A 23345-nucleotide genomic window follows, 5' to 3' on the forward strand; every position below is an offset into this window, starting at 1 on the left:
CCTTCCTTCCTTCCTTCCTTCCTTCCTTCCTTCCTTCCTTCCTTCCTCCACACTACCTTCAGCATATTGTAGAAAGTATTGTTTTCCAGGAATTGATTGGACTGTATGGCTCCTGAAGGGTCTTATAATTTTGAAATCCTGTGATTCTTGATAAAGTACCAAGGATACTTCTCTGGTTCCAAGGTATATTCCAGGAGACACCACATAGAGTTAACAGAAAGTAGAGGCTGAGATCAGAGAAACATCTTGGGTAATCCCTCCATTATGTTATTTTCATGAAACAATAACAACAACAAACTTACTATAAATATTACCTATGCTTTACATTTATACTTTATCTGTACTTTATACTGTAATAATCTCTACTGTAAGACTTCCAATAGGATATTTGATCATTTGATCTTAGGATTTGAGAAATAATAATTCATATGTCTATTCTACTTTAAGGGTTTTCAAAGTATTTTCCTCACAAAGGTAATGTGAAATAAGTAGAAAATTAAAAACATGTGCAAGGACATTGCTTGGCTACAGAAACTTTCAGTCTTGTCTCAGGTTTCTCTAGGGAGTTATAAGAAGAGGAAAAGCCAACTTGCTAGACTGAATAATCACACAAACATTGCATTTGATAAATTTTATGTTTCTCAGTATTTCCCCCCAGAGATTACATTTTTGAAGAACAAAGGAGGAGCATGATCATCCAGTTCAGAAGTTTGCAAGCTTTCCATGGTGTTTTGAAATGAAAATATGGTGCTCCCAGTTGCCACCATCTGTCTTTTGTGTAGAAAGACAATCTGAATTACTCACCATGAGTTGGGCATACACTCTTGAGTTTCTTGTACTAAAAGTGATGGGCTGCCCTTAGGCCATCCACCTTTGCTTGCTCTGTCTTATGACCAATGGTCAGAACTAGGGATATAGAATATAGTTGGAGCCAAGAAACAGGTTTTTTTTTTTTCCTTAGAGAGTTAATGTGCTTGTAGATGATTGATTCTACCATCTTGGCATCATATCCCCAGTGCTATAATTAAATGAACTAACTAGGCAAGATTTCTGCTGAGTAAGAGAATATGATGACTTTGCTATTATGACTCTCACAATTACTTTTGGTACTTTAGCAAAAAGTACACAAGCACAGTTACCCAACCAGTATTTTTCAGATACATTTGACTCTGGGCTTCAGGAATCTTTCTGCAGCCTTGCAGTTCTTTTCTCACCAGTGTGTGTCTGGATCCTGGTATTTGCATCTTGGCTCTACTCCACAGGTTGTCCTATTTTTTTTTTTTGGAGGCCTGAAGGTCCTTCTCTTGGGATCATTTAAGTAAATTAAATTTTGTTAATGATTATTGTGTTACAAATAGGGCAAGTTATAGGCATTAAACCTTTTATTTCATTGGTACAGGGAATCCCTTTCATTGGTGTGGGGGCTTATTGAATCAAACTGTTCAATCAATATATATGCAATATTTTATAAAACATATATTATATGATATACATGGATATCTAAAGTATATATATATATTTCATGTATTATATATTTTATACTATGTATGAATATATAATTTATAGCTTGTGCTTAAATATTCTATTTTTTATTTCTGTTAAAAAAATGGTAATTAGATCTCTAAGGAATTCAGTAGTCTCTCTCTGGCCTAATAAATGAAGAAGTTCTAGGGAATTGAAAAACTCCTGAGTAAGGCTATCAGAATAAAGCCATTAGTAATGGTCAAAAAACCCTTGCCCAATGGCCAGAGGTTTGCATATCAACTAGCCTCTTATTCTCTAGGTGTTCCCAACATTTCTTCATTTCTCCACATCATCATAAATCATCATCTGTCCTCAGGTCTAGGCTTTTCTGCCCCTCTCTACAATGCCTGGTCCTGCTCAACCAAGATAAGAATATTTTGTTCTTAGTTTCACTTGGGGCCCTACTGGGATGGCCCTTTCCACTGGTTCCCAGCAAACACGATCTATTTCTATAGTCCCTTACTTCTTAATTGTGAGTATGTCTCCTCAATAAAGCTAGTTTGCTTTATTTTTTCTGTTTTAGGTGCTCCATGTTTTCTTTTACTGAATTTTATGTCTCAAACCTTACTGAATTGGTAATAAAACAAGAGCCTTGGTCAAGAATTTTGCCCCATATTATGACACTGTTTGTGTGGGAAAATGTGATTTAGCTCAGATTATCTCAACTTAGGTTCCTTTTCCAAGGAAAGAAAGATAGCATGGTGTATGTGGGAGATAGAAAGCCTTAGAGTCAAGAAAATCTGGTTTAAAGTTTTAATTCTGACACATATTGGTTGTGTGGCTCTGGGCCCATCACAACCTCTAAGTTCTCTTAGACAGATGTCTAAGACTATAAATTGGAATGTAGTCCCTTATCTGTATTGATAGAACTTCACATGAAACTTCTAATACCAATGAAATGATAGATCTGACTCTAAAAAAAAGTTAGAAAAACTTTAGATAAAAAAAATCTTTAAATAAAAAAATGCTTTAGATTAAAAAAAAAAACTGAACTTTAGAGTTGGAAGTTTCCTTGAAGATTATTTGGTCCAAACCATTAATTTTATGGGTGAAGAAAGAGAGAAAAAGGGATAAGGTGAAGTTAAAATGAGTTGTCCAAAGTCATTTGGGCAAGGGCAAGGACCTATGACTTTTGGTTTCCATTCTCAATAATCTTTCTACTAAGTGACAAATTACCCTAATATCGTAGGGTTTATCAATTTGAAACTCATAATGTAGAAGTAAACATCAATTATTATTGATCTATTCAGAGGAGAATTAGAAGAATTTCGATTCTTAATCAGCCTGATTCTTTTACAAAGTCCTATTCAATAAAGAATTTAGTGACTTTATACAAATTATATGTTGTTTAATTTTTAGCTTGTAATAAATTCCAAGTAATTTTCCTTCTATCTCATTTATTTGATTATTTAGAAAAAAGTGAAGGGTTAGTCAAGGTTTCAGGAAGGCAGCTTAACTAAAGACAAATTCGTAGGCCACAAATATGTGGCCCCAAGGGGACGTTACTAAGGAACACTTTTATAATTCCCTGGATTGGGTACTCACCACCCTGACCCAAATGATAATAGCTCTGTAACTTATTAGATGGTCTATCTAAGTGGAACAGTGGGATCAGAACATTGGACTTGGAGTCAAGAAAGTTTGAGATCAAATTCAGCCTCAGAAATTTACTAGCTGTGAAATCTTGGACAAGTTACAACCTTTTTCAGCCTCAGTTTCCTCATCTGTAAAAGAGGAAATAATATTGTACCATTTCCCAGCACTGTTATGAGCATAAAATGTGATAAAGTTTATAGAGCACTTTGCAAACCATTGAGTTACAGTGGTATATAAATGTTCTTCATCATTGCTTGTAGTCATTGTCTTCATGGCTGAAGTTTTCATCATGACTTAGCCAGACTTGGGATAAGCCTTTTTGGACTTGGTGTTGCTGATTTTTAGTTAACAACGTTGCATCCTGGGCCTACTCAAAGCCTCATTCTTGGTAGGACCTGCTAGGGCATGTGCACCAGAACCACAGAATTTGAAAACTAAGGGTCACTTTCATGCCATCAAGAGGCGTCAGAGTATGGTTTCAGTAAGCAGATTTTAGTTTGAGGAAATATCCTGAAATGTTTCACAGGTCTAGAAGACTCCCATATATTTGTTGTTGATCCCAGCAAATTCTTCGCTATCACCTACACGAGATTCCTCAGCTGGCCATCAGATTCTATCCAGTTTTCCTACCCTTTCCCTCCCCGCCCCCCCCCAAAAAAAGAAAAGAAAAAGAAAATCTCTTTGGATTGACTTTTTTTTTAAACAAATGCCATTGTCTATTGTTAACAATATTATTATTCTGACTATTCACATTTTTCCAGTTCTGTTCCTTTTTACAGTAGTTATTGTGCAAGCCTCATTACTGGGGTCACAGGGGGTGAGGTTGGCTAGGGGCTAGGAGCCTTGTGTATTTTTTCTGAAGGTCACAAGGCACTTCAGACAGATAAATCCTGGCAGCCCCAGGGTCTGGGGGAATTTTTTTTTTTTGTCTTTTTCTTCCTTTTTGTGGAAAACTTGATTCTGGTTCTGACTTTTGGGAGTGGTTGGTGGAGAAGCAGCTGCAGCATCAGCAGAAACAAACACCCAGCATTCCTGGATCATGTAGCTCAGCAGAAAGACAAATGGCTGGGGAGGGGGAAGGAAGGAGTTAGATAAGGGATGTTTGAGAAAGGAAAGTGAAGAGCAAGACCCTTGGGGCGGGCTCAGGAGAGAGTGAGGCAGCCCCACTTCGTAAGGCACAACCCTTGTCTTTGAGTCTCCTGGGAGGAGCCCTCCCCAGCCCACTTCAGCCCAGCCCCTCAGGCCCATTCCAGGCTCTCTGCTCCTTTTGGCATCTACACAACTAGGGGTTTGGCTTGACTCTTTGGCAAAGATACTTGTAATGGCTGCAGATAAGCTTCCATCTCTTATCCCCACTCCATCGAATTCCACAGAGCTGGTTCCCTGCCACGAAACATCTAATCTCCTAGGACTAGCTGTGAACTGGGAAGTAAGCAGCTGCCATTGTAACTTGAGTCTTTGGGCCTCTCTGGGATACACAGAGAGGCACTGGGCCAGACCCATTGTCAGGATCAATTTGATTCAATTTGATTCAACAAGTATTTATTGATCTCACACTGCATGTAAGGTAGTATATTAGGCACTGGGGGATATAAAGGATTTTAAGCCATGGACCATTCACTTAAAGGGTTTATAATACAGAGGGTGAGATAGGAGCATTATAATTTACATTTATATATAGTGCTTTCACATAAGTTCTCATGTGATCCATACAATGGCCCTTTATCGCACCTGGGGCCATTTCCCATCTCACATGTGGGTCCTTCCAGGTAAGCTGTTAGAGGTTCAATGTCCTTTGTGGTTGAGCAGCTGCTAAAAAATAAATGATAGCTCACAAGCTCCCACCAATAGGTTTACCTTTATTAGTCAGAGCACATGGTTCATGAAAGAATGAATAAAAAAAGCATGTATTAAGAGGTCCTATTCTATGTCAGGTGCAGAGGGTACAAATACAAAAACCCTAGGAACAAGAACCAACCTGGCACAATTGAAAGAGCTCTGGTTCTGAAGCCAGAGCACCTGCATTTAAATCCAACCTCTGATAGCACGTGTATGACTGAGGGCAAGTTATTCAATATTCTTAAATTTGTTTCCTTATCTACAAAATTGGGTGTTTGAACTAGATTGCCTCTGAGGTAAGTCCCACCTTTAGATCTCAGCTCCAAGAAACTTCTCTTCTAATAGAGGAAGATAGCACATAAAGGGCAGTGATAGTTAGGGGAAAAGGTTTGGGATTGGGCAGCTACATGAAATGTGAGTGGAGCTCTAGGGTAGCTCAGTTGTCAAGTTCTTTAGAGTAGCGATGGTTAGCATTAATTTGGCTACTATTCTCAGAGCAGGAGTTGGGAAATGGAGGCATGGGGGAGGTATGTGAGTGGCAGTGAGGTAGATGGCAAGATAGCTTTGCAGGCTGTGATTGCCTTGTAAATGGGCAGATATGATGTGAAACATGATCTGGGATAGGCTAGATAGGGTGGCTTACATGACTTTTATTTACTCACCAATTAGCACAACTGCGTTCCAGGGAAGAGCTACAAAGCTGAATGGATTTACTTCTTGGGGGTTGTTGTTATTTGTCCTTCATTCTCTTTGGAGAATGATATCTGGAGGTCAGGTCCAGGCAGTGACTATTTCAATTGGAGAGAAGTAGGACAATGGTTCAGGTAGGCCCTGTTTTCTGGGAGGATGGTTAGATATGATTTAATGAAAGAATTTAGGGCATTTTAAAAAAATTAAAGACATTTAATAAAACAAGAATGAAACAATTAAGAAGAGTAGTGATGAAATATTTCTTCCATGAATCTGGGGCACCCTCTTTTCACAAATACGCCGTCAGTGAGAAGCATGTACATACATGAAGAACACAAATGAAGAGGCATGTAATAGGAACATATGTGGCTAAGGTTTGTAGCAGAAGGGTATTTAAGTAAGGAATATTTATAGCTGAGGAATTCTTGTGGTCAGGATGCTTTTTTTTTTCCTTAGGCAGTTGGGGTTAAGTGGCTTGCCCGGGGTCACACAGCTAGCGAATGTTGTGTTATGTGTCTGATGCTGGATTTGAACTCAGGTCCTCCTGACTACAGGCTGGGTGCTCTATCCACTGCACCACCTAGCTGCCCCTCAAGATGCTTTTGTTGAAAGGAGTATGTAGGGAAGACCTGTGGCCTGGCCACCTGTGTAAAGGGACAATTTCAGCCTCTAACGCTGCAGGTGATGTCTGCTCTGATGTCTTCTGGTGATGACACCGTGTTGCTCCAGCTGGGTCTGCTTCCTCCTGGACTCTCATGCAGCACAATCTATGTCAGAGATAGAGCAGTTGCATGTTGCCCCTGCTAGACAGAGCTTGTTGCTGGTCTCCTATGGTGGCTGCTGTTTAACAGTGCTTCGTTGATAGACAAAACATTTGTTAAGTGTTTACTTTGTGTCATGAACTGAGCTAAGATCTAGGGATAGAGGTGTAATAAAGAGCATCTAAGTGCTTCAGTGGATAGAGCTCTGGGCCTGGAGTCAGAAAGACTTGAGTTCAAATCCAGTCTCAGACATACTAGCTGTGTGGCCCTGGGAAAGTCACTTAACTCTGCCTCTGTTTCTACATAGTAAGATGAGTTGCAGAAAGAAATGTATCTTTGCATCTCCAGTATCTTTGCCAAGAAAACCCCCAAAGGGGGTATTCTGTTTTTGGCATTTTTTTTAACTTGAAAGGACTCAACAACCACCAAACAGCAATGCCCGCCCTCAAGGAGTTTTCATTCTTATACTGGAAAACAGCACACAAAGGGGATCTAAAAAGCCATAGGATGGCTAAAACGAGTTAGAAGAGGGATGAGCTAGGGGAGGCTAGGCCCTTGAAGGAAAAGGCAAAAGTTGACCCATCAGAATTGAGTGACCCAGGGGTAAAGTCCAGGAGGAGGCAGAAGTGCAGGTGATAATACCAGTAACAACCACTTACTGGTCAATGAATCGGAATTCCTAACTTAGAAGAAAATTCAGAAATCATCTAGTCTAAACCACACCTGAAAGGAATCCTCACTATAACACACTTGAGAAACTTCTCCTTGAAGATAGCCAGTGATAACCTATTATATCCTGAGGCAGCCCATCCCTCTTTTGGACAGTTGTAATTGAGAGGAAGCTCTTCCTTGACACCAAGCCTTATTTCAATTTCTACCCATTGTCCCTATCTTCAGTCTTTGGGGTCAGACAAAATGAATCAAATCGCTTTTTCACATGACAGTCCATCAAACATTTGAGCATGACAATTATATCTTCCCCCTCTCCAACCCTCCCTCTGCCCCTCCAGTCTTCTCTTTCTCCCTCCAGATTAGATATTACCAGTTCACCATTCTGGTTGCTCTCTTCTGGATGGTCCAGAGCTGTGGTTCTCAAAAGGTGACCTAGTGACTCATGGGGGTCTCCAAGACCATTTTAGGAGGCCTACAAGGTCAAAACTATTTTCATGATAATACTAAGATATTTTAATTTCTAATACAGTAAATATTTATAGATAGAACCCACATAAACCAAAGCTCTTTGAGGTCCTTTATAATTTTTAAGAATGTAAAGGGATCTAATAGGATCAGGGTGAAGCAAGAATTTTCATTATTACCACTATTATTTAATACAAGAAAAAGAAATTGAAAGAATAAAAATAGTCAAGGAAGAAACAAAACTACCACTCTGTAGATGTTATGATGATAGACTTAGACAACCCTAAACAATCAACTGAAAAACCAGTGGTTACAATTAAACTTTAACAGAGTTACAAGGTGTGAAGTAAACCCACATAAATCATCAGTATTTCTATGTACTACCAACAAATCCAGCAGGAAGAGATAGAAAGAGAAATTCCATTTAAAATAACTGCAGACAATATTAAATATTTTGAAGTTATTTGCCAAGACAAATCCAGGGAACACAACTAAAAAACACAATTAAAGACAGATTTAAACTATTAGAGGAATATTGATTGCTCATGGGTAGGCTGAACCAATATAACAAAAATGACAATTCTACCTAAGTTCATTTACTTATTCAGGGCCATACAAACAAAAGTACCAAAGAAATATTTTATGGAACTAGAAAACAAATAATAAAATTCATATGGAAGAATGAAAGGTCAATAACATCAAGGGAATCAATGGGAAAAAATGTGAAGGAAAGTTACCTAGCAATATCAGATTTCAAACCATATTACAAGTGGTAATCACAAAAACAGTTTGGTACTGGGTAGGAAATAGAGTGGTGGATCAGTGGACTAGATTAGGTACACAATAGTAAATGACCATAGTAATTTAGTATTTGATAAAGCCAAAGATCCATTTTGTGTGTGTGTGTGCATGTATGTGTAAGAATGCACAATTTGAAAAAAAAAATCCTGGGAAAACTTGAAAGCAGTTTGGAAGAAATTTAGCATAGACCAACATCTTACACCCTATACTGAGATAAAGTCAAAATAGATAAATGATTTAGACATGAAGGATGATAACAAGTGAATTAAAGGAGTATGGAAAAATTTACCTCTCAGATTTGTGGATGAGGAGAATTGATGACCAAACAAGAGATAGGCATGATCACAGGAAGTAAAAGAGATAATTTTGACTACATAATATTAAAAAAGATTTCACACAAACAAAATGAATGCAGCCAAAATTAGAAGGAAAACAGGAAAAATTTTTTACAGCAAGTTTCTCTGATAAAGGCCTTTTTTCCAGTATGTAGGGAATTAAGCCAAATTTATAAAAATATGAGCCATTCCCCAAATGATAAATGGTCAAAGGATATGAACAAGCAGTTTTCATAAAAAGAAATCAAAATTATCCATAGTCACATGAAAAAAATGCTCTACATCACTACTGATTAGAGAAATGTAAATTAAAACAACTCTGAGGTACCACCCCATACCTATCAGATTGGCAAACATGACAGAAAAGGAAACTGACTAATGTTGGAGGGCATGTGGAAAAACTGGGACAGTAATGCATTGTTGGTAGAGTTGTGCACTAGTCCAATCATTTTGGAGAACAATTTGGAATTACGCTATAAAACTGTGCATACCATTTGACTCAGAAATACCGCTACTAAGTCTATATTCCAAAGACATCATAGAAGAAAAGAAAAAGAATTATTTGCACAAAGATATTTATAGCAGCAAAGAATTAGAAATTGAGGGGATGCCCATAAATTGTGAAATGGCTGAACAAGTTGTGGTATATAATTGTGATGGAACACTATTGTGTTATAAAAAAGGATGAGCAGGATGGTTTCAGAAAAACCCAGCAGGACTTAAATGAACTAATGCAAAGTGAAGTGGACAGAACCAGGAAGAACATTGTATACAGTAATTGCAACAGTGTAAAGATGATCAACTGTGAAAGACTTAGCTATTCTGATCAAGGACCCATAATGCAAAACCTATCTACCTCCAGAGACAAATGATGAATTGTGAGTGCAGAATGAAGCATACTTTAAAAAAATTCTTTACCTTGTTTCATTTTGTCTGTATTTTCTTTTGCAATGTGGCTAACATGGAAACATGTTTTGCATGACTTCACACGCATAATTAGTATTTTATTACTTGCGTGCTTAAAGGATGAGGGAGGGACTGTAGGGAAAAAGAGAATTTAAAACACAAAATTAAAAAAAAATGAGTGTTAAAAATTTTCACATGTTATTGGGAAATATTTAATGAAATAAATAATATATTTAAAAATAATTTAAAGGGATCAAAAAGTTTGAAAATAAGCTCTAGAATTTATACCTTCTAAGAAAATTCCTTCTTAAACAGGGCAGCTAGGTGGCACAGTAGATAGAGCTCCGGCCTTAGAGTCAGGAGGACCTGAATTCAAATCTGGCCTCAGACACATAACACTCACTAGCTATGTGACTCTGGGCAAGTCACTTAACCCCAATTGCCTTACCAAAAAAGAGAAAAAAAAAAGAAAAATGCAATATACTAGATGTAATATTACCAGGACATAAAGATCATTACCTCCTTATCCTGAAAGTTATATCTCCCTTCATGCAACCCAAAATAGCATTTTTTTAACTTCCACATCACACTGGTCACTCAAATTGAATTTGATGTGCACTTAAACCCTCTGATCTTTTTTTTTCTGACAAATCGCCACCATACTTCTCTCATCTTGTACTTATGAAGCTGATTATTTGAACCTAAGTGTGAAAATTTATTTCTATCCCTATTGCTTTCATCTTATTCAATTTCACTCAGTTCCCTAATTTGTCATCTAGTTTTCTCAACTCTGGAATTATTTTGATCTACCATTTGATTGAATGGGGAATAGAATAGCAGAAGGACAGATTGTTGTTTGTCCTTCCTTCTTGAAGAGGACCAATGACGTCAGGAAGGTGATGTCAACTTGCAAGTGAATTGAAGTTAAGTGAAGCAGGGCTGTGCAAAGTCACCAACCTCACTCTTTCCTCCAGATCCATCTGGGTCCAGCAGCAATATACAGATTAGGATGATTGGAGATGGCCCTGGATGGAATGGGAGACCTTGGCCTTTTTAAGACAAGGTCTTTTCGAGGTCTCATTTTGTCTGAGGCAATGCGCATTCAATGATAAAGGCTAGGTAAGAAATGAGGCAAAAATGGCCTCTTTTACCTAGTCAAAAAAAAAAATCAGTCTGGGAGAGGAAGACCTTTAGGGTTTCTGGACAGAATAGAAACAATTCCTATTTATACTCACTCTGAGCCACTGAAACTTAGTCAAACAATGACCAAGTGAGGCTTGGGCTGGGACCTACTGTTGACCAAACAGTGAGAGCCAGAGTGATTTGAATTTAAGGCATGGTCAAGTAGCTCTATTTGAATCCCGACGGACTCCTTCAAAGCCTGGTCTTCCAGTGTTGCATTTCAAGAAATCACAAACCTCTAGGTCACTTGTCGTGAAGGATTGTCCTTCTAATCAATGCATTTTAAAGTCATGTTTTTTTATGTATTTGTTGTTGATATTCAGTCACATTCCACTCTTTATGACCCCATTTTTTGGGTTTTCTTGGCAAAGATAATGGAGTGTTTTGCCATTTCCTTCTCCAGTCATTTTACAGAGGAGGAAACTGAGGCAAATGGAATTAAGTGATGCCTAGAATCACTCAGATAGTATCTGGGGCTGGATGTGAACTGAAGTCTTCCTGACTCTGGGCACAGTGCTCTATCCATTGTACCACAGCTAATTTCAGACTTTGAGCCATATGCTGTAATTTTAAAGAAGGCAGTGCAAATATTATCACTATATTTTCTTTCATCTTATCTTTTCTTTTTCCTCATAGACTTCAGATAGAAATGGACTGAGAACAAATCATTATCCTGCTATGATACTTTTATAGAATGTTGGACATGGTGTCAGGAAGAATTGAGTTCAAATCCTGCCTTGGAAACCCACTAGCTGTGTGGCTCTGTGCAAGTTGCTTAACCTCTTTCGGACTCAGTTTCTTTCTCTGTAAAATGGGGGTGATAATAGCAAGTATCTCAATGAGTTGTGAAGATCAAATGAGACAGTATATGTAAAATGTTCTGCAAACCCTAAAGCACTATGTAAATATCAATTCTTAGTATTGTTACATCTATTGTTGTTTAGATTATTGTTCAAGTTGATAAAGTAACTACTCTCCATAATTTATTAAAGTGTTGAGATTTAACATCCTTTTATATAGAGTGACTTAAAAGTATCTTCAAGGCGTCTCTATTAGAAAATCAAATGGCAAATATTGTATGTACCTTATCCTGTTCCCTCATGGCTTAATGTCTTCCACTAAGTATCTATATTTTAAAAGTTTTTCATTACATGTAGTTTAGAGATTGTTTTTGATATGGCAATATCTATTAAAAAGGTGAAATTTCTATTGACTAGTGTTTTTGCCTGGGTAGTTTTGGGCAACGATCTTGTGGTAATGCTCTGGTTTCAGTACAGTTTATTGATTTTATTCTCAAGGATATTTTCAGGTTTATTTTTGTAGTGTCTGGATTTGTCATCTGTTAGTTTATCCACTCTTCTGATGTATGATTTTAGCCTCTAGGTCATGTCTCAGTAGGTATTCTGTAGGTACTATATTTTAGTAACCTGTGGTGATGAGCTGTACCATTTCTATCATTTCCTTGCAAAATCTCTATTGATTTTTGGCTTTCTTAAGCATAAACCTTCATTAATTTCTGGTGGTGATAACCTGATACTAAATTGCTATTGCAAACCTTAAATTTTGGATGGGGAAACAAAAAGGTTTAATGAATTGTCAAAGTTCATGCTGCTGATGTGGGCCCCTACATGTGGTGATGCTAGGACTAAGTGTGATGTGCTAAATGCTAAACAAATGATGTTAAATAATAAGAATTACAGGAGTTTGGTGGAGAAAGGAAATTGCAGTGATTTTACAGCATTTATAGAAGGCTTCCTGGAGGAAAATATTCACCATGGAAATGCAAGAAAATTAGAACAACTATAAGAACATTTTTTTTTCAGAGTTTATGGATTCATTAGGAATTAAGAATACTTGGGTGAGATCTTTGAATATTTGGAAGAAAGTGTGATCAGATACAGTATGGGGGTTGATATTTTGTAAAGTGTGTAAGGAAAAGATTGAAGGAGGAATGAAAGGCATTATATAGGAAGCAGTAGATATATATCAGAAAAAATTAGCATGGTGTAGGAGAGAGAATGAGCAATCAATGAAGGAAACCAGTGTATACTAGCTTGATTCCTCCTCTCTCCCCAAATTCTGCTTTGCTTTTCTGCAGGAGAAAGCATCATATATATGTCTACATATAGACACATGTATATAATATGTGTGTATTATGCATACATAGTATGCTTATACAAGTAGACACATTTCTATATGTAAACTAAATTATACACTGTGTAATGATGACTGGCATTTATATATTAGTTTAATGTTTTCTAAGTGTATAACATAAAATATCTGGTGGCTGTCTTCAGTTCTAAGAGTTTATATGCTACATAAAAGATATTGTATGTACAAGTTCCTTTTTTTATTGAATTTTATTGTATTACCAAAATCTAAGTTGTTGTTTATGGAAACTTCAGACACAAAAACTTTTAATATTTCAGTTTGAGTCATATTCGAGGAAAATTTGAAGACTTCACATAACGAAATCATGTCAGTATTAATTTTGACCAACAAAATAAATGTTTTCTCAAAATACAAACTCAGGTTAATTTAAGATTGAGTCAGGCAATTGCCTTAGATATCAGTAACTACCTTCTAATTAAGGTTGGCCTCATAATAGATGAAATATGTCCTAGGGCAATAAAAGTGATATTGGTTTATATGAAGATAAACTTTAAAATCACAAGGAAAATGACTAAATGCCAGTATTAAAACACATCTTTTCAAGCTTTTCCTGGAGTTCTTTTTGGGCCTGAGACCAAATTATATTTTTCTTTGAGGCTTCACATGTAGCCATTTTGACACTATTATCTTCTTCTAAGTTTATGCCTCGATCCTCCCTTTGCCACAGTAACTTTCTACAGTCAAGTTCTTTTTTTGTTTTTTTTGTTTTTTGTTTTTTGTTTTTTGCTATTTTTTTCTACCATTTTTTTTTTTTTTTGTAACTTGGTGTTTTTATATGAGAGTTAGGCTCTGGTTCTGCACTGTCCCAAGCTTTTTGTTCTGAGGCTCTGGATCTTACTGCTGGCTTTTGCTAAATTTTGGGGATTAGGTGCTTGCTTCTCTGGAGGGTAGGCTTCCTTTCTGGTTTGTATTGGGCAGGTAGGCCTCCCTGTTGCCCTCTCCTGGGTGTGGGGTTTAGCTGCTGGCCAGGGGTGGGACCTTTCTGCTGGGTTGCTATTGTAACAGAGTCTTTCTGGAGGCTGGTCTGGGGGAGGGATCTTGTAGCTGCTAGGCACCGGCGGGTGGGGGGGGGGGGGGGGGGGGGGGGGGGGGGGGTGGTGGTGGTGGTGGTGGTGGGGCCCTGCTACTGGGCTGCTATGGAAACAGGTTTTTTCTCCCAGCAGGCTTCAGGGGCCGGTTCTAGCCAGCCCTGGGCTGGGATTTCACTAGGCAATGAGATCAATCCTTTGTTGGTGGCTTGTGCTGGGGGTGGGGTTGTTGGGGTGGGGCCTTGCTGCCCTGTTGAGACTGCTCATTTGCCTAGGGCTCTGCTGGTTTACAGGAGGGTGGGTCCTTGCTGGTAGATTGCCCCAGGCTCTGTGCTCTGCTACAGACCCCCTGGTGTGGGGATAGCTGCTGCTCTTGGACCTCGCTCCTCTCCCACCCCAGGGAAACAGACCTTTCCTGCTGGGCTGCTAAGCTGCTTCCCTGCTCCTAGATCAATTCTGAGGCAGTTTTCTAGTTGTTTGGAAGGGAATTTGGGAGGGCTTCAGAGGGTTCCTTTCTCACTCCACCATCTTGCACTGGAAGTCCCTCCTGACTTTTTAAAATACGCACATTCCAGAAAAAGAAGGGACAGTTACTTGGGAGGACAGAGATGAATGGTGGTAGTGGCTAAATTCAATTTAATTCAATAAACATTCATTAAGCTCTTACTACATGCAAGACTTGCAGTAGGCCATGGGGGTTTAAAGTAAAAAATGTTATAGATCCTGTCTTCAGGGAGCTTACTTTTTGTTGAAATGGTTAAGAAACACTTACTATAATTGAAACAACAACAACTTTTTTTGAAGAGAAAGCCCTGTATGAATAGGATAGCTGACCATTACTATGTAAAAGACAACATGAAGATTAGAAATAGATTAAACTAATAAGTCAACGTCAACAAGCGTTTATTGAGTACCTACTATGTGTCATGTACTCTGTTAGTCAAGAGAGGTACATGCAAATACTACAAAGATAACAAATAACTGGACTTACTGAAATTTTCTTTCTTAGGATCATAAACCTTCCCTGTATAGTGCGACCCACTCTAGCTTGACTTAGACTAGAGAGGGCAATTGAAGTGAATAATAGTTTCATGGAAATAGCTGTATGACTTTTCATCAGATACTTTTGTGAAGAGCAATGGGGGAATTTTAATTTCAAGTGTGCTCTACATCAGGGAGTCAGTATACAACTGAATTGTGGAGGTTAAGAGTAAGCTAAGTCACTCCACTGTAGCATGGAATTAGAACTCTGATATTTATTCAAGTACTCTCAAGGCCATAAATGGACATAGACATAAGACAAGGTTTTTAGTTGACATTAAATAAAAATTTGTTGGATGAATGAATGGCTTAAGTGGAGATTGTTAAATAATATGGCGAGACCTTAACTCTGGACCCCATTTTATAAGGAACATTTTTACTTGATCTATAGAAATAGGTCTATAGACTTCAAGTCCAGAAAAAAGGAACCAGTGAAATTCAGAATATTAGTAAGTGGAACATTTACTCTAATTTGCCAAGAAGATCAATAAAATCTTACAACATCAAGAAATTTTAAAAAAGTGAACTCAAATCAAGGAATCTTTTAAGGTTGTCACACTTTTTTTTTTACCTCTGCGGGACATTTTGAAGATTTAAAATCTCATAAAAGATTCTGAAAGGAAATACTCAAACACCTTCCTTCCTTGATCTTTTCAACCAATTTTCCTTTAATCTGTTCACTCTGAGGATGCTGCTAAGCTTACAGCCTTCTTTAATAGAGGCCAATCCTTCCACTCCCTAAGTCTCTTAAGGGTGAGGCCGGAGATAGCATATTCTTGTTCTTTGCTTTGGTTTCCAGACCACTCCTTAACCATTATCCCTCAATTATTTCTCTCCTTTTGAATTTCATGAAATCTACCAATTGTACCCTACCTTATTCCCATGTCTATTACTCTGATATATGGTTCTTCCATTATCTTTTTTCATGACTTCAATAGTTGGTTCATAATTTCCCTCTCTAGCCCTTGGGGATGAGACAATTCTAAGAGATGGTAAGGTTTAATTAACCTAGTTTATGAGTGATGTAGAGTTGAGAAGAAAGTCACTAGCATTTAGAAGTTAGGAAGTTAAAGATTTGTTCGGAGGCATTGAAAACCTTTAATGATCAGATACCAGCCTACCTTTCCAGGGTAATCTCATATTTCTCTCATCTATGCCAAACATGTAGTATACTTTTTTGCTTTTGCTGACATAATATTCAATGGCTGAAGTACCCTTTACACCATTTTAGTCTGTTCAATTCCTACCTATCATTTAAAATCTATTCTGCAAAATACTGTCTCTTCTATGTTGACTTCCTTCATCTATTTTTTCTTTCTTCTTGCCACAAAACTGGCAATAACTTTCCCCTTATGACACAGATTTCCAATGCTTAATACATGTTACTGAATTGAATTGAATAGTGGGCATAATAACAATTTATGTTTGTATTACTTCACCTTAAATAGGCTGTACATTTTAGGAGAGTAGGGATCTTCTCTTATCTAGCTTTTGTATTTTCTTCATACCTAAAAGAGATTTCTGAACACAAGAGGTACATATTAAATGTTTCTTTCATGAGTGAATGAAAAGAAAAAAAAACACAACAAAATAAAAGAAAAGTAGGAAATAGTTTGAAGTTAAAAATGATTAAATATTCTAACTTCATTGGTGAGGGTAGCTTGAAGTATGAACATTGAATTGTCCAGAGCCAAAAAATATATATCTCTGAGGTCTACATGATGGTGACCTCTGATGGTTGGCAGAAGGAGAAAAGTGATAGTGATTTAAGGATGGGGGGAGGAAATAATTAAGGAGAGATCTAATTGTTCACAGGTCCCTTGTGACAATTTTTTAAAAATTAGAATTTGTTCCTGTTTCCTCTGCAAACAAAGTATTTTGTCTATTTGTTTTAATTTAATGTACTTGAATGCAGACCTATTCCCACTGGCTCTCTTTCTCAGAGTCAACACCTCTTTTTCTATTTGTTTTTCTCTTTCCTTAGTTTTGGAGCTTTATTTAACTTAGTAGTTTCCTTTTCCTTCTTTCATTTACCTACTTATATAATTCTTCACCTTTCCCCCCTCTCATTTAAGTAGTCAATTAAAATATGTCTTACTCTCCTCTCCTTCAACTTGTTTCATTCATTAGTTTTGAAAATTTCATTTTGGCCCTTTTTTCTAAAACAGGATTTCTTTCTCTCATTCGCTTCATTATTTATCTTCCACTTCTGTCTCTTCTAGACTTTTTTTTTCCTTTGATTCATAGTCTATATTTATTTAGTCCTTTTTCAGTCTCTGTACTTCTCATGGAATTAAGCCTTCCTTAAGTAAAGGTAAAGGTGCTTGAGTGTTTATTATGGGTTTCCTCTTCTAAACAATTTATAGATCTTTTAGATTCTTGTAAATCTTATCCCCTGCCTCCCTTTCATCTATTGTGAGTCACTCTTAGAAATGTCAGTTCTTGCAGGTAATAGTTGCCATGTAGTAGGAATTTCCTTATGTTCCTGGTAGTACTTCATTATTTACCGTTGCCCTTCCCATGGTTATCCTCCCTGTTCTTCCCTCCCTTCGATTTCCCAAGCAGCTTTCTTTCTTTTTTTTTTTTTTTTTATTTTAGGCAATTGGGGTCAAGTGACTTGCCCAGAGTCACACAGCTAGTAAGTGTCAAGTGTTTGGTCAGAGGCCGGATTTGAACTCAGGTCCTTTTGACTTCAGGGCCGGTGCTCTATCCACTGCGCTACCTAGTTGCCCCGCCCCGCACTAGCAGCTTTCTTTCTAAGCCCATACACTTCTTCACTTCTGAGTTTCAGTTTCTTTCAGGAGCTCTGATTCCCTTTCTCTTGGGGCAGGATGAGTTCTCTAAGTACAAATCCCTACAGTTTATGCCAGTAGGGTCTCCATTTCCTTTTGTAGAATATCTCTCTTTTCCTGTGGTAGTGTTCATCAATGATAGCCCTTCCAACATTGAAATGAGGTTTCTTCTGTATTTGCACTTGTTTCAATTACTCTTTTTGCCTCTTCACTCCTTCTTCTGTAGGATCTCATTTTCCTGAGAGATTGAAGTAGTTATTTTCCTTCATTGTTAACTTTTGACTTAGGATACATCACATATTTCTCTACATCTTTCCTCCCTTCTGTCTTTTCATGCCCTTCCCTTTCTATAGTTTAGTTCCACAAAAACCCTGATATACTTGTAAGTGGAATGTTTTGAGATTTAGTCCATGATATTTCAGGCTTGTTCATTACACTTCTTGAATTTTTTTGTCAAACAAATAATTTCATCAGGTCTAGTTTTCTTTCTAGAAATGCTCTGAATGTTTCTTTCTTATTGAATGTTCTTTAATTTTTTTTTTCATTAATGGATAGGCTCAAGTTTTTGGGGTGGCTTATCTTAAGCTGCATCTTGAGCTCCTTTTCTCTTCAGTACATGTTGTTCCACTCCCTCCTATAATTTCTGGTAGGTAGAAAACAGTGTTGTGTTATTTGAGTTTCCATTCCTTTATATTTGAAGGATTTTCTCCTGGTAGCTTCCAGAATTTGTTGTTTTTCAGTGGAATTATTTAATTTAACTGTTACATGTCTTAAGGGTTATAGCCTAGAGTTTTTTCCTTCCTGGAAGTGATCTGTGGATTATTTCTATTGACCCTTTGTTTTCTATATTCAGAAATCTGAGCAGTTTTCTTGCATTATTTCTATCTGATATTATGCTGTCCACATTTTTTGACTTGCCATGTTCTTCTGGAAAACCTATAAACCTTAAGTTATTTCTACACATTCTGTCTTTCAGATTCATCTGTTTTGTTTTTATGGTAATTATGTTTTCTTTAAATATTATTCCTTTTTGCTTCTCTTTTTCTAGATCCTCCCTCACTTCTGTATATTTACAGGTCCAATCATTATGTCCTTCTTTTGTCTCTTTGGTGAGAATTGCTGCTGTGAATTCAAGTTTTTCTCTTCTGCCAATTATTTCTGCTATGCAGGCCATAAATTCTGCTTTCATAATTCTTATTTCTCTTTTAAACCACTCAGGAACATTCTGCTTTATTTCCATTCTCTCTTGGGGATTCACAGGGTCTCCTGACTCATCAGGTATTGATTCTTTTTCCTTTGTCTTGCAGTATTTATTCAGAGAGCCTGGAATCTTAGCTAATCTGGTGGCTGCATCCCCTTCTATTATTGATATCTTCTCTGGCCATTTATCTGCTTATGCTTAAGGTCTTCAGCTAAGTCTTCTTCCACTGAGGTCTTTGATAATTTCAATCTTTCCTCTTAATTTTCCTCTATTGCTCACTTTATTTTTCCTTCCCCTTGATTACAGTTTCCATGGTGGCTGGACCTCAAACCCATCTTGGTCTCCTCCCCTCCTGGGAAAGTCATGTTTTACCGCCCTCAGCGTCTGCCTCAAATGACTTTGGAGGAGACAGTGCTGCCTCCAGCTGGATGCTGAATTGTTTTCCTAAGGTTTAATGGAGTATCATCCAGCCACACGTGTCTCTGGCCCCAGTTCCTTCTGTTACTCAGTTCTGTGTCTAAGACCTGTTAAAGCACGGAAGGATGCCATGCTACTGTCCCAGCCAGAGTAAGATTATGCTTTTTGGTTTTACAGACATTGAGAGGAGGGAGGGCAGAGTTGTGTTCTGTTGCAAACCTGGGGGTTAGTTTTTGCAACCTTACTTATGTAGTGGGCAGTCAGGGAAGGATTTCTGAGAGAGAAGGGTAGTGGGTTAAGGATTAGTCTTCTCTTGCTGTTAGTTCTTTGAATTGTTACCGTAGTAGGGTTCTTGATGTTCTGGCCCATGGAGAGAGTTGAAACTATTTTATGTTTTATGTATAATTCTTGTTTTTGAGAAGTTTGAGATGTCATGAAGATTGAAAAAAAATCTAGTTCTATATTTTGTTGATTACATGACCTGGAAGTCCAAGATAATTAGTTTTTATTGACTGGTGTGCTTCAGATAACTCAAACTTTATTGTAATTATTTTCTTAGGTATTAAAGTTAAAATGACAGTTCTCTAGTTGTCAGAGTTTGTGTTTTTCTCCCAGTTTTTAAAGATAGATAGAAACATGTTATAGGGGCTAGAATTAGAGCATAGCTGGTTCATTGGAAGAGTTGTGGACCCAAATATAGAGGCAAGTTGGATATGGAATCATTAGACCTGAGTTCAAGTTACCCCTTTGACATTTACTGCTGTGTGATCATGGATAAATGGCATTCAACTTTTCTGAGCCTCAGTTTCTTCACCAATAAAATGCTATCCTTACACAAGATTGTCCTCACCAAAGTGCTTTGTAAACTTTAATGTAAATTACTATTATTTATTCCTCTTGCTCTTGTAGGAGCTTTTAATTGGGAAGACAATCCTAAGGGAATTGGATCACAGCATTCCTCCAATTATATATACTTTAAAATTATTTAAAAGAAGTTGAAATGGGTTCATCTACTCATAGCCTCCTCTATATTTAAGGTCAATATATTTCAAAATATTGTAGATTCTTAACATTTAATTGTAAAATTAGAAGTTCTATATGAGAACCTTATTAATGATTTCTAAGCTGCTTCTAAAATATTGAAAAAAGAAAGCATTATTAAAATGCCAGAACATCTAAGAAAGAGCCTCACGTAGCAAGGTAACCTCCAATTGCTATAGTTGGGAACAAAAAAAAGTATATATATGTAGAGCCCTGGAGTCAGGAAGAAGAGTTCAAATCTGGCCTGAGAGTTCAAATCTTGCCCAGCTGTGTGACCCTGGGCAAGTCACTTAATCCCATTTGCACCCTCATCTGTAAAGTGATTTGGAGAAGGAAATGAAAAACTGCTGTAGTATCTTTGCCAAGAAAATCCCAAATGGTGTCCCAAAGAGTCAGATGTAACTGAAATGACTCAACAACAACAACAACAACAGTAACAACATATATTGAGTATCCCAAAAGCCTTAGTGCAGTTTGTATATGTAAGTTTTAATGTACATATTTTATATACATATGAAATAATGTATATGAAATCTTACATATATGTACATACATCTAACTTATTCCAGGTTATAAAGTTATTATTTATTATTGTTATCTGAACAGGACTTGATAATACTACTTTGTTTTCTTGTTTAGAGCATCCTTCGTAGATCCTGGAGTTGGTCCTATGAATGATAACATTCATGATATTGGCTTTTATGTTAGAGACATTCATTGCCAAACATCTGCAGAGCTTGCACACCAATTCAAGGACAAGGTGGAAGAATTCATTACTGTCTTGAAGAAATTGTAAGTGCAAATATTTTGCTTTTTATTTGAGAATAACATCTATTTATTGGATAATCTCGAGTGACACTGACAACCATTCTGCAGAACCTGGCAGTGCCAATGATTTCTGATGGGCTGAAAATAGTGATGATTTAATTTTTATTGTGTATAGAATTTATGTGCATAGAGTTTTAGGATGTACCAGAAAAAAATGGGCATGTTATTTAGAACAATGCAGCTGCTAAGTACTCTATAGATATATAGCAATAATGGATGGGAATGAGTGGGAATCTTCAGGAGTTCTGAAGTATGTATGAATTACTCTAATCTGCTATCCATTTAGAAAAATAAAAATCATAATCGCTTCACTTCTTGAGAATGTATGGCTGCCATATAACTAATCAGCAAATCTTAAGAGGTAATTAAAGGATGAGGGGTGCCTATTGCTTTCCTCATTGACCCCCTCTATTATTGTTAAATCTTTTAAATCTATAAGTTTCTTTAAGTTTAATTTCTATAAAGTAGTTTGGCTAGGATCAGAGCTTAGCTGGTTTATTGGAAGAGTTGTGGACCCAAGTGGGCAGAGCCCAGTTGCAAAACTTGTACTGTGAATGAAACAGGGTTCTGGGAGAAAGGCCCAAAGTGGAAAAATAGTTAGGTCAGGACTGAGAACTGGGCCAAAGGAAAAGCATGATCTTAGAATTGAGGTTGGGTCTGGAACTGAAAATATAAGCAAGAATGAGAGTGAGAGGAGCATTCTTACTGAGACTGGAATTGTGGCCAAAGGGAGGATTGTGGCTGAATGTGTTGTCAGAGGTATTTTGGGAGTTTTAGGTGATTATATATAAATTGATATAATTTATTTCTAAAAGACACCATAATAATAAATTCCATTCAAAATCCTATGATGGAATTTAAATTTTTATGGAATTTCTCAAGACTGTATTATATTAAAATGGGAAAAAAGGGAAGTTTTTTTCTATAAGAAATAAAGCTTGTGATTTTCTCAAAAAGAAATGATAAGACCTGGGGATGAATTAGAGGCCAGAAATGTTTACTTATTTTTTGCCTGGTACAAAAATGGAAGGAAAAAAATATGGAACCAGGGAAAAAAGTAGGAAAAAAGAGAAGTCTAGAGAAATAAATCTTTTTCCCCTTGTGTATGACAAGTAACTAAGAAAGTAGAATTACCTATGACTATCCAAAGGAGGAGGGTATCAAAAAGGATTGTGAGATTTAGTGCTGGAAAGAGCCTTGGAAATGATCTGTTCCAGACCAACACTCTTCTTTGATAGATTAGGCAATTATTGGCCAGACAGTTGAAGGAACTTACCCAAGGTCACACCAAAAGGGAAGAATTAGAACCAGGACTTAAGTGTCTGGTTCAGTAGAATCCAATCTCTTACTATGAATTAGTTTAATTTGGAAGTTGTGAGGCAGCTAGGTGGTTATAGTTGCCCATATGGGATCTGGACCCAAAGTTTTAACAAGTGCTAAAGGGGTCTCTAGTGGAAAAAGTTTAAGAAGCGCTAGACTTTAGTGGATAGTGTGATGTATAAAAAGTTTGAAAAATCTGATTTCTGGGTAACTAATCATTTTATTAATAATGCCAGCATTTTATTAATAAAATTAATGATCATTTGGCCATCTCTCTTAGACCAAACACAATCATGGCTTGTATGCCCTTTGAAAAGTGAGTATACCAGAGAATGACAATCAATTCTGATTGGTTAACAATTAATGATAGGTAGACCTATTCTAATGAGGGGCTGGGAGAGTGACATCCTGTCTCTCTTAGACAAAGGGACTACCTCTACCCAGCCCACCTACAGCCTTGCACAACCTGGTTGTTGTCTTTTGTTCTTGAAGAGGACCAAAATGACATCGCTATCATGCTTCAATGTGTCTGACTGTGGCTGATTAAATCAATACAAGCTCGGAATGTTCTGCCACAGATTGGACACAAATAGTCTCAGTGTGAACATTTGGGGTGGATTCTCTAAGTTTGCGCGTTCTGCATTTCCTTTGAGCTGTTTCCAATTCTTCTTTACTAATAGAGCATAGAACTTTCTCTGATGAGGACATGCCATGCTGAGTGGTTTATACCATTA

The 23345-nt window shown here is 37.2% G+C and overlaps 1 protein-coding gene across 1 annotated transcript in view; it reads left to right on the plus strand.

Moving 5' to 3' along the window:
* CNBD1 (cyclic nucleotide binding domain containing 1) overlaps positions 1-23345 on the plus strand; it is a 519625-nt gene that overhangs the window by 56299 nt on the left and 439981 nt on the right. The window contains exon 4 of the mRNA XM_027870893.1: positions 21103-21255. Within this exon, the coding sequence (XP_027726694.1) occupies positions 21103-21255 (153 nt within the window). The remainder of the gene's footprint in view (positions 1-21102; positions 21256-23345) is intronic.

This window comes from Vombatus ursinus, unplaced genomic scaffold, assembly GCF_900497805.2.
Source record: "Vombatus ursinus unplaced genomic scaffold, bare-nosed wombat genome assembly UNPS02000577.1, whole genome shotgun sequence".
NCBI classification, from domain to species: Eukaryota; Metazoa; Chordata; class Mammalia; order Diprotodontia; family Vombatidae; genus Vombatus; species Vombatus ursinus.